This window comes from Chionomys nivalis, chromosome X (assembly GCF_950005125.1).
Source record: "Chionomys nivalis chromosome X, mChiNiv1.1, whole genome shotgun sequence".
Classification (NCBI taxonomy): domain Eukaryota; kingdom Metazoa; phylum Chordata; class Mammalia; order Rodentia; family Cricetidae; genus Chionomys; species Chionomys nivalis.
The window spans coordinates 177,764-189,720 of record NC_080112.1 but is presented as its reverse complement, the minus strand read 5'-3'; the positions used below and the strand labels follow the sequence as shown (position 1 = coordinate 189,720).

At 36.0% G+C, this 11,957-nt stretch overlaps 1 protein-coding gene across 4 annotated transcripts in view; it reads left to right on the top strand.

Moving 5' to 3' along the window:
• Positions 1-11,957, top strand: part of Vamp7 (vesicle associated membrane protein 7) — a 36,602-nt gene that overhangs the window by 4,707 nt on the left and 19,938 nt on the right. For 3 of the 4 annotated variants that reach the window (XM_057759419.1, XM_057759418.1, XM_057759420.1), the window contains 4 exons: positions 406-560; positions 3,239-3,296; positions 8,049-8,186; positions 10,128-10,218. In XM_057759419.1, the coding sequence (XP_057615402.1) occupies positions 415-560; positions 3,239-3,296; positions 8,049-8,186; positions 10,128-10,218 (433 nt within the window). In that variant the 5' untranslated portion in view covers positions 406-414. The remainder of the gene's footprint in view (positions 1-405; positions 561-3,238; positions 3,297-8,048; positions 8,187-10,127; positions 10,219-11,957) is intronic. The other variant, XM_057759422.1, reaches the window with a different exon arrangement.

Genomic DNA, 11,957 nt, shown 5'->3' with positions numbered 1-11,957 from the left:
CTTGTACCCTGTAAAGATTTGTCACTTGTATTGGTTTAATAAAATGCTGATTGGCCAGTAGCCAGGCAGGAAGTACAGTTGTGGCAATCAGAACAGGAGAATTCTGGGAAGAAGAAAGGCTCAGTCTCAAGTCATCACCGAGACGCAAAGGAATCAAAATGAGAATGCCTCACTGATAAATGTACCAAGCCATGTGGCTGACACAGACAAGAAATATGGGTTAATGTAAGATGTAAGAGTTAGTTAATAAGAAAGCCTGAGCTAATAGGCCAAACAGTTTATAATTAATGTAGACCTCTGTGTATTTCTTTGGGACTGAATGGCTGCGGGACTGGGTGGGACAGAAACCTTCTGCCAACACCTAAGTAATATTCTAAATCTGTGTTCTTTTTTTACTTTTAATAGATTGAAGTCATGGCCATTCTTTTTGCTGTTGTTGCCAGGGGAACCACTATCCTTGCCAAACATGCTTGGTGTGGAGGAAACTTCCTGGAGGTGACAGAGCAGATTCTGGCTAAGATACCTTCTGAAAATAATAAACTAACTTACTCACATGGCAAGTGAGTTCTGATCTGCATGTGGTAGAGGGAAGGAAGGAATTTTATTGTAGTAAAAACAGTAGAAAATAAGTTTTTAGGTAGATTATTTGACAAAGCAGTAATTTGACTAGCTTAGAAAATTTGTGGTACTAAGCTAGGCATGGTGGCAACTCATGCCTCTAATCCTACTACTTGATCCCACTGTGAGTTCAAACCAGTCTAAACCACAGGATAAAACCCTACCTCAGAAGAGTAAAAAAGAAAAGTCTGGTTTTGTTATTTATTAACTTATGGTTATTTTATTTTATCATTGAAATTATATATTAAAGAAATATATGGCAATGTTATATATAAAAATGGCTTTTCTATCAAGTTCTAAGATATGTGAAATGATACAGATAATATAAAAAGTATTTGTTTTCATTCTTTTAGTAAATATTAACACAATACTTAGCTATTGATAGGTACTTTACCTGTTGAAAGTGATATAACAAGAAATTTAGTATTTACCTTCATAAAGATTATAGCTTAATGATGAAATCTGTAGATAAGTATAGTAGAGACTGCAAAATAGTGGCATTTAAGTTAGAAGGAACAGAGTTATACAGAGTATTTATGAAATTGTAAGTCATTCTCTGTGACTAGTACTCAGCATGATGATGATGATAAAACTAAAGAGATGGGTAGGAGAAAGTTATGCATGGATGGCTTCATAGGGCATGTTAAGAGTTTATGCTTAACAGTAGGCAGTGGAAAGGTACTGAAGGTTTTTAAGGTATGACAGGTTTTGCTGTAGAAATATCACTATGGTGTTGTATTAAAGAGGACGTAGATGGGAAATCATAGTAATCATGTTAAAAAGTGCATTAACTTTCCTCATTGATGCGTAAAATATTTTATTATTTAATCCTTATTTTCTTAGGTTTTTTTTCCTTAGGTTTTAATGTCAGGAAATTCTTATTACTTTTTAGAATTAAGCCCCTTTCCAGGTTACTTAAAGCTACTATGAGAAGACACCATGATACAATTTGACATATATGAAAATAGTCCTGAGATGAGTGGTTCAGAACCATCACTGTTGAAAAAATACGGAATTCTTTTATTTGGAGGAAGGGATTATATCTTCCACTAATATTATTCGAGCCAGAATTTAGAAACATACCCACATCTAGCTATAAGGCAGCCTAAGAAATTTAACTACAATGTAAGTTTTAGAAGAAAATATTTTATACGTGCTGTGATTTCTACCCAAATCTTCACCGCTTTTCCCATGTTTGTTGGATGAAGTTTAATCACTGAGTTTTTTTTTTTTTTTTAAACGTATGGCCTGGTTTCAGTCATATAATGTTAGTTATCTCAATACGGTAACTTTTACTAAATTGAATACTTTCACTAGATCTTCAGCTAGCTAAGCCTAAAACTTCAGAATCATATTTCACTTCTTCACCAAATATTTACCTTTCTTCTACAAGTTTGTCAGCCCATTTCTTCTCTATTTCCATTTTTCTTCAGTGACCTTGTCTTCTACTACTTTAGTCCTCATTTTTGTTTTCTACCTATACTTAACAAGTTACTATTCAATGCTAATTTCTTAGTTTCTTCATAACATTTGTGATAATTCTCTTCTTTTATTGGTATATGGTCACCATACTTATGTTTGTAAAAATCTGTTCAGGAAGACAAAAGCAGGTTTTAAAAAGGTTAAGTATGATAGACAGTAGCATATGTAGGACTGGAGCTCAGGTGGTGGGTTACATACTGATTTTTGGTATCATCAAATGTAATAATGCTACCTTCCCCAGGCAAAAATGTTTTGAATATTTTCATTGTTTTCGAAGCAGTATGTGATGCAGTTTATAAAATCTTGTATAATCTATTATGTACCTATTTTTGTACTGTCATCTGTCCAGGCAATTACACTTTCCCCTGCATATTCTATACTTTTGTCATGTGAACTGATCTTACTCTCCTATATCTGTATCTGTTATGTGCTCTTTTTATCTTCACATCCGTACACTGCCTAATTCTGTACTTTTGTCTAGTCTTTGCTTACTCTTTGCATTCCTATTACTTATTCTTTAGAATTCAGATCACATATCACTTTTACCCATTGGTAAATCTCCATTACCTCATTACTCTATACTACCCTCAACTTTGTTATCATCTTGTTTGCCATGCTGCTTTGTTAGTCTTTACAATCCCCCAAAAAGCAGGGACTGATGGTTTTACATTCTGTATCTTTATTATCCTGCAGATTAACTTGATTAAAGTAGATCCTCAATTGTTATTGTTGAGAATTTGGTAGCAAAGGTGTTTGTATTTGTCATACCAGGAAAAAGCTAAACAAAAACAAAAATTCTGTGGCTCACTGGAGATAAATTTTAATTGTGTGTCCCTTCTAAGATACCATCTCTTCTTTAGGCCTTAAGAATCCAATTATGCTTTTGTAGCTAACATTTTAATGGTTAATGCATATGTTATTATATTTAGGAAAGAGAACTTATTTTCATATTTTATTCATTTTTTGTCAGTTTAACTAGAGATAGAAATGTATTGGGAAGGGGAGAATGAGAATGTGTTGTATTTGTATCAGTATAGTGAAATTGGACATACTGATCTGGCTTATATATAGATAGAACTTAGAAGTGAAATAGATGATGCTTAAAACCACAATATGTTTTATATCTTTTATTCTACAGTTACTTGTTTCATTACATCTGCCAAGACAGGATTGTGTATCTTTGTATCACTGATGATGTAAGTAACTTGAAGATGTATTGCTATTTAACTGTGTATATTAATACAGTCAATTATTAATTATCTTTGCCTATAATGGGTTAAGGTGATAAAAAAATTATACGTAGAAATGTTTTTCTACACATTGTATTTGTTATAAAGAGCACCTTACGACAAAGTTTGATGCTTAAATATGTATTATTCAGCTCAGTTTTGATACTTTCTGCTTAATATCTCTAAACATTTATTACTATACAGTATGTTGAAATTGGTATTTGTGATTATGATTGTTGTTTGGTTTTGTTTTAACTCATTTTTTGTATTTTTAATTTTTTTGTTTTCAATATACCCTGACTGTAGTTTCCCCTCCGTCTACTACTCCCAGACCCCCAACTCCTCCCAGACTCCCACTCCTCCCTGCCGCCCCCCCCCCCATCTCCTCTCTTTCCCAGATCTACTCTTTAGAAAAGAGCAGGCCTGCCAGGGCTATCCACTGAACATGGCATAATAAGATACAATAAGACTAGGTACAACCCCTCATATCAAGGCTGGTAAAGGCAATCCAGTAGAAAGACAGGTCCCAAGAACGGATGAAAGAGTCAGTGTCACCCTCATTTCCACTGTTAGAAGTCCCACAAAAACACCAAGCTAACAACCATAATGTATATGCAGAGAACCTATGGGGAACCCATGCAGACCCTGTAATTGCTGCTTCAGTCTCTATTAGCCCCAATGAGCCCAACTTAGTTAATATCTGTGGGCTATGTTCACCTGGTATCCTTGACCCCTCTGGCACCTACATATAATTCTTTCCCCCCTTCTTTTCATAGGGTTCCCCATACTCCAAGGGGAGAGACCCAATGAAGATACCTATTTTGGCCTCTCTCTTCCTAAAGATTATTATTGTTATTAAAACTTATCAAAATGTTGAAATTGAATATTAATTAATTCCTTCAGTCAATATTAATGAAGTTTTTATGTATTTATACTTTAGAAAAGCAGTATCATAGTACGTATGTTATGATCAACTATGTAAATGTGTAGTATCCATTAATTAGGTTGTTTTCTGAGTATGCTACAAGCCCTGAATGTTCAGTAACTTAATGTCATCAAGAAACATTCTCTCATTTTCTTTACTCATTGTCAGTTTCTTGCAAGTTCCCTTTATGGTGGCATGTAGCTGCATGGCTATTTATTTATGTATAAAGAAGAGAAACTGTGTTCTTTGATCTCTTATCATAAGAATGAGGAAACTATGCCCCTCTCTTTTCTTTTGATGTTAACTTCTTTTTATGTCATACTGGCCATGTGCTTATTTTTAAGCTGGTGTCTGACAGAGTCGTGGAATTAACATGATTTCTATAAATCAATGTTTTTAAACTTTTTTGTCACAGACTCATGCTTATACTGAGAATGTTAAATGTATGAAGTAGAATACACAGAAGTCTAAACAAAATCAATTTTACTTAATATAACACTCAATATATTTTAAAGGATATACTAATGAATATACTTCTTTATAACATCATTGATAACAGCTGGTCATCAGCCTAATAATAATACTTTTGAAATGTTGATGCATGTAGACCATTTCAAAATACCTGTTACTATGATAGCATATTAATAAATAATTTCTGGAGATGACTAAGCTATAGATACTGTTTAATACCACCTTTGTTTTGTTAACTCATATTCAAAATTGAAATTTAACCTAAAGAATGATGAAAATAACTCTGTAATATTTCTATGTATCCTAATACAAGTGCCTCTAGAATTCTGACCATTGATCCCAGTTCAAGAATCCTCGGGGGCTGGAATGATGACTCAGTGGTTAAGAGTACTGTCTAGTCTTCCAGAAGACCCAGGTTTGATCCCTCACACCCACATGGCAGCTCACAAGCTTCCATAACTGTGGCCTCAGGAGATCTATCACCCTCTTGTGGTCTCTGAGGCAATCCACACACGGTGCATAGGCAAAAACACCCCCACACATAAAATAATAAAGAATCCTTGGTTGAAGCTAAGTTGGAATGACATCAAATTACATTGATCATCACAATGATATTACCTCTGGTTTCACTATAAATTCTGTTATCTAAAAGGACTATGTGAAATACTTAAAATAAATAAGAGCTGTTATAAAATCTCAAATGGCTCAAATTGAGCATTAAAATTCTTAAGCTGTGCTTTGTTGCATGTGCATGCACACACATATACACAACTTTTTGACTGGCTGGGCGTTGACAGGGTACGTCACTTGACCTTTTCAGATATATCACTGTTATTGGAAAGTATTAATTCAAAAGCCCTATCAGTAGCATTATCTTTATAATGTACTCTTTTTAAAAAATCTATCTTTTATTTTGTTTTTGTGTTTTATTTTGTTTATGTGTATCTATGTATGGCAATGTCTACAGAGGTCAGAAGAGCTAGTCAGATTCCTTGGAACTGGAGTTGTAGGCAGTTCTGAACTGCCCAACCTAGGTGCTGAGAACCAAGCTTGGGCCCTCTCAAAGAGCAACAAGCACTCTTAACCACTGTGCCATCTCTCCAGCTTTTAAACTATACTATTTTTTATTGATTTATTGAGCATCTTCTTATGCTGGACCTTGTGATTGTGTGAAAGAACTGGAGGAATTGAAAGTTCCAGGTCATTGAGTTATTAATCTATATACCATTTTTTTTAACTTGCTTTTTTGTTTTTAAAACAATTTTATTTTACATACCAATCCCAGTTCCTTCTCCCTCCTGTCCTCTTGCTCCCCCCAACTTTTCTCACCCCACCCCCATCCACTCCTCAGAGAGAGTGAGGCCTCCCATGGGGAATCAACAAAGTCTGTTCTATCACCTGAGACCAATGAACTCCAAAGAGCCAGTTGATGCACTAGGGATAAATACTGATTCCACTGCTAGTGACCTCCACAAACTGCCCAAGCCACAACTGTCACCCACATTCACATGACCTAGTTTGGTCCTATGCAGATTCCCCAGCTGTCATTACAGAGTCAGTGAGCTCCCATTTGCTCAGGTCAACTGTTTTTGTGGTTTTCGCCATCATGGTCTTGGCTCCTTTGCTCATAATATCACTCCTCCCTCTCTATGACTGGATTCCAGTTTAGTCCAGTTCTCCAGTATGGATCTCTGCATCTGTTTCCATCAGTTACTGGATGAAGGTTCTATGATGACAATTAAGGTAGTCATCGATCTACTTACAGGGGAAGGACAGTTAAGGTAACCCTTTCCACTATTGGTTAGAATCTTAGCTAGAATCATCCTTGTGAGTTCCTGGGACTTTCCCTAGTGCCTGGTTTCTCACTAACCCCATATTGGCTCCCTCTTTCAAGGTATCTCTTTCCTTGCATTTCCTCTTTGTCCTTTAACCAACTTGACCTTCCCAAACCCTCATGTTCTCTTCCCTGATTCCCTTCTCCCCTCCCCACTCCTCTACCAACCTCCCCACCCAATTGCCAATTTACTAAGGAGAATTTATCTACTTCCCCTTCTTGGGAGGAGGAATCCATGTATGTCTCTCTTAGGGTTCCCCTCTTCTTGTCTTCTCTGGGGGTTTTGGGCTGTAGGCTGGTTATCATTTGCTGTGATAGTATGTCTAATATCCACTTATGAGTGAGTACATAACGTATTTGTCTTTCTGTTTCTGGGTTACCTCATTTAGGATTTTTTTTTTAGTTCTACCCATTTGCCTACAAATTTCAAGATGTCATTTTTTTTACCACCATTAGTAGCACTTTGTTCGTAAACCCCATTTAAGTGTAGGACCTCCTGAAAGAGCCAGAACCATTTGTGCTATCAGCACAAACCAGGAAGCCTTCCCTTAAAGCCATGCAGTTTTTGCTGCTAATGCTGAGTCAGGAAGCCTTCTCTTAAAGGAGCCATGCCTCTGCTCACTGCCAGCAAACAGCCTATCTGAAAAATGCAGCTACCAAGAAGCTGCACTTGGCTCCCATTTTTGTGAGTCTAGAAGCCCCCCCTTTTTAAAAAAAAAAATGGAGACTATTCGTTCATTTCCCATCTGCCCAGACCCGAATAACCACACAGAAACTATATTAGTTACAACACTGTTTGATGACTCAGGTGTATTTCTAGCTTACATCTTAAATTAACCCATTTCTATTATTCTGTGTATCACCACAAGGCTGTGAAAGTTTTCCAGTGTCTTTCTCCTTTGGCAGCTACATGGTGTCTCCCTGACTCTGCCTACTCTCTCTCTATCTCTTTCTGCCTGGTTATATTCTGCCCTGCCATAGGCCAAAGCAGCTTTGTTCATTAACCAATAAGAACAACACATATATAGAAGGACATCCCACATCAAGATTCTTTCTTGTAACTCTTACATTCTGTTGGTTATGCTTGCATCTGTAATTCCTGATCTTTTACCCAGATTTTCCTTTTACAGAATTCCCTATATTTGTGTTTTCTATTGTCTCTATTTCAGTTTTTTCAAGTCTTGATCTGTTTCCTTCACCTGTTTGATTGTTTTTTCTTGGCTTTCTTTGTGGAATTTGTTGATTGTTTTCCCCATATACAGTTATTTTTAGTTTGGATTTTGTTCTCAGCTTTTTAATTTATTAGCTGTATGACAAATGGCAAGTTAGTTGTCTTTTGGAAGTTTTTGTTCCTTATCTATGAAACAGGGTCAGTTCTAGTTATTCCTAATGGAGTCATGAATCAGTAAACAGTATTGTTGTTTTTGCTAATCTGCCACATATCTTTGTTTGCTTTGTAAATATGAGTACAATGTGGGTCACTTTACAGGATTTTGAACGTTCTCGAGCCTTCAGTTTTCTGAATGAAGTAAAGAAGAGGTTCCAGACTACTTATGGTTCCAGAGCACAGACTGCACTTCCATATGCTATGAATAGTGAGTTCTCGAGTGTTTTGGCTGCACAGCTGGTAAGATTTTTCTCAGGACATAGTGTTTTGATGTATATTTTCTTCTTTATTACCTTTAAACACCATGGATATAGGGGCCCTGGCCTATAGAACACTTTTATGATTGTGTTACTATAAGCCAACATAATAAAGTTTCCCTATTAAAAATAAAAAGGGGTCATTTTAGTGTAGAAAGCTGATTGGTGACATTCTCTATTACTAATAGTCAGCATAGCTCAGGATTTGGAAGAATGTTAAAGATAGACTGGTTTGACTACTCATTTAATGTTTAGATCCACTAAACATGTGAACTGGCATTTTATCCGATGCATAAACCCTTTCCTTATCCACAATATGTTTGATATTTGAATAGTTCAAATTAGACATGTTAAAATTTGTTCATCTGCCTAACTCCCTCATTCTCAACTGAATTGATGATGATGTGTGCGCACATCTGAAATGCCACCCTAGTCAAGATTTTAAAAAAAAAAAATCTTTCCATTAACCCTAAACTTTCCCCCATGCCCCTTCTTAGTAAGTCATCTACCCAATACTCTGTCCCAGCAAATTATTGATCTATTTTTCGTTTTTATAGATTAGTTTTTTCTAGAATTTTGTATAAATGCACTCATAAAGTAAGTATTCTGATGTGTCTTGTTTGTTTTCCTCATTATAATACTTCTAGCCCTCATCCATCTTGAGTAAGTCAGCAGCATATTTTTGTTTTCTGTTGACCCATACTGTATACATACTGTTTTACTCATTTATCTGTTGCTCGATGTTTGGGTTGCTGTTTGTTTTTAACTGTTACAAGTAAAGCTGCTGTGAATCTCTACATGTCTTTGTGTGGACATATGTTTTTATTTCTCTGGTAAATAAATACCTAGGAATGGAATTCCTGGGTCATATGGTAATATTCAATTTAAAAATCTATCACCTTATTTTTCCAAAGTGAATGTACCATTTTTAGATTCTCATTGGCAATTCCAGTGTTTTACATCTTTATCAACATTTATTGTCTGTCATTCATTTTAGCTATTCTAGTGGATGTGCACTGGTATCTCATAGTGTTTTAAATCTGCATTTTCATGATATGAATGATGGCGAGCACCTTTCAGAATGCTTTCTTTTTATCTGTAAAAGTATCTGGGTACAAAGACATATGGAAACTATACATTTTAATCAGTTTTCACTTTTTCTATTTTAAAAAATACTTTGAGTAGCAGCAAAATTAACAACTGCTTTGTTATTAGCTCCAGATTTGTGTATGTGATCCTTTGAATTACTAATTTCTTCCCTATAGCAAATAGAAATAATGGAAATATCTACATCATAGAGTTTTGTAGGGGATTAAGTAATATATTTTCTGAATTACTTTCCATAGTGAAATATCTGTAATATTGTGCATTAAGTACTTTATAGTTGTTTGTCTTGAGTGATAATTTCAAAATATATACTATCATCAGTCTTTTATATTCTACATCTTGAGAGAAGCCAATGAAAATAAGAAACATATTGTAATCCCAGCAGCTAGATGGGCAGATAGTAAAAGAACTGAGTGTGCCCCTATTCTGTCATATTCAAGAAATAAGAAAAATCAAGAGTACTTTTATCCTATGCTGCCTCTCCCCATCCCAACTATAGTCATTTTTAATTTGTTCCTTTCTTCCTGTATAAGCACAGATTACATATCCCCTCACCTCTGCCCTAAGAGTCTCATATATTTCATATATTGTAATACATTCACTGAATTTTACTTAAGATGTTTTATACTAAAGTGCATTCCATATGAAAGCAGTTTTTATACTGCCAATAATTTTCTAAATGTAAACATTTTTTTCAGGTATATGTATCTTTTATATAATAGAACCATGATTCTATAGCATTCCTCAGTATAGGTTGTTACACTTTCATTTTTTAATTATGTCTTAATATTGTAAGTTAAAACTTAATATCTTGTAGAAGCATCATTCCGAAAATAAAGGGCAAGACAGAATGATGGAGACTCAAGCACAAGTGGATGAACTAAAAGGAATCATGGTCAGAAACATAGGTATGTTTCAATGGCATAGTTTCATTCATATGAACACAAATAACACTGGTTTACTAGATTGGAGACAGATTATTGTAGGGAGGCAGAAACAGCATTTCCTTGTTTTCACCATCTAGATTAGTGGTTCTTAACCTTCCTAATGCTGTGACCCTTTAATACAGTTCCTCATGTTGTAGTGACTCCCAACCATAAAATTATTTTCATTGCTTCTTCATAAATGTAATTTTGCTTCTGTTATGAATTGTAATGTAAATATATGATATGCAAGATATCTGATATGCAACCCTTGTGAGGGTTGAGAGCCACTGATCTAGGTGCTGATACCTGGTCTTGCCTTTGTTGGGTGGGTGTTTTGTTCCTTGGTTTCTATTGCCCTCTTTGTTTGCTTCTTAGGTGGGTGTGGTGATTGTGTATTGCTTGATAGGGAATGCTTCTGGGATCCTGCTAAGTATGGCCAAGGGGCTTCCTGGTTCAGTGCATTTCTAGGTACTGGGAACTGATACTTAGAAATGGGAATGAGCTAGAAGAGAGGCTGGGTGGCTCCACAGGAAGGAGGAGAAGAAGGTGTTCTACCATAATCTCTTTAGTACCCTAGGAATGGAAGCAAATAATCAGGAGAGGCCACAGAAGGTAGTTTGCTGTGGATCTGGGGATGAGACTTGGGTATTGATTTTGGAGGAAAGGATGAGGAGTAAAGATCTGAAGCTCACCTACCTTCTTCACTGGCTTACTTGGTTCTCTGAATGGCTTTACTGGTAGCTTCCCAGGGAATGCCTTCTAGAGTTGGGTTCTGAGACAAAGGTATGAGTGTGGAAGAATGTTGGAGAAGATCTGTATAATCCTCTGGAAATGGTGACTAAAAGGGAGGGCAGGCGCAGCATGTTGTCTGTTATAGAGCTGGGGGTAAGACTAGCGGATGGGATTTGGAAGAAAGGGAATGTTGAAGATCTGCAATTAGCTTGCTTCCCTGGCCTGTATATCAAGCAGTATTTTGATTATGGCTACTAATGCTGCTATAAAACACCATGACAAAAAGAAACTTGGGAAGGAAAAGGTTTATTTGGCTTACACTTCTACATCATAGCCCATCAGTGAAGGAAGTCAGAACATGACTTCAAGCATGGCTGCAACCTTGAAAGCAAGAACTGATACAGAGGCCATGGAAGGGTGCTGCTTATGACTTGCTCTCTGTAGCTTGCTCTTCTTATAGAACCAGGACCACCAGCCTCTCTCTCTCTGTGTGTGTGTGTGTGTGTGTGTGTGTGTGTGTGTGTGTGTATTGGTGGTTGTTAGCCTATTTGTTTTCTCAATTTATGGTGTACATTTCTTTTGTGAGACAGTCTCATATAAGACTGTGCTTAAGCTTACTATTTAGCTGATGATGACCTTGAAGTTCTGGTTTTCCTGTATTCTAGTATTCTTTCTATAATTTTAATAAAATATCCTGAGAAAAGCACTTAGAGAAGAAAAGGTTTGCAACTTAGAAAAGAAAAGGTTTTAGTTTGCAAGGCCATCATAGCAGGGAAGTCACAAGCTTGAAGTAGCCAGTTATATAACATCTACATTTAAGAATACAGAAAAATAAATGCATGCATGCTTAGTGCTCATCTATCTTACTATACGCTTAAATGTCTCAGGGACAAAAACTAGGGTATAGTGCTACCTACATTTTGGCTGGGTCTTACATCAATTAAGGTAAACAAGGCAAATTCCTACAGATAAGCCTACAGGCCAATCTG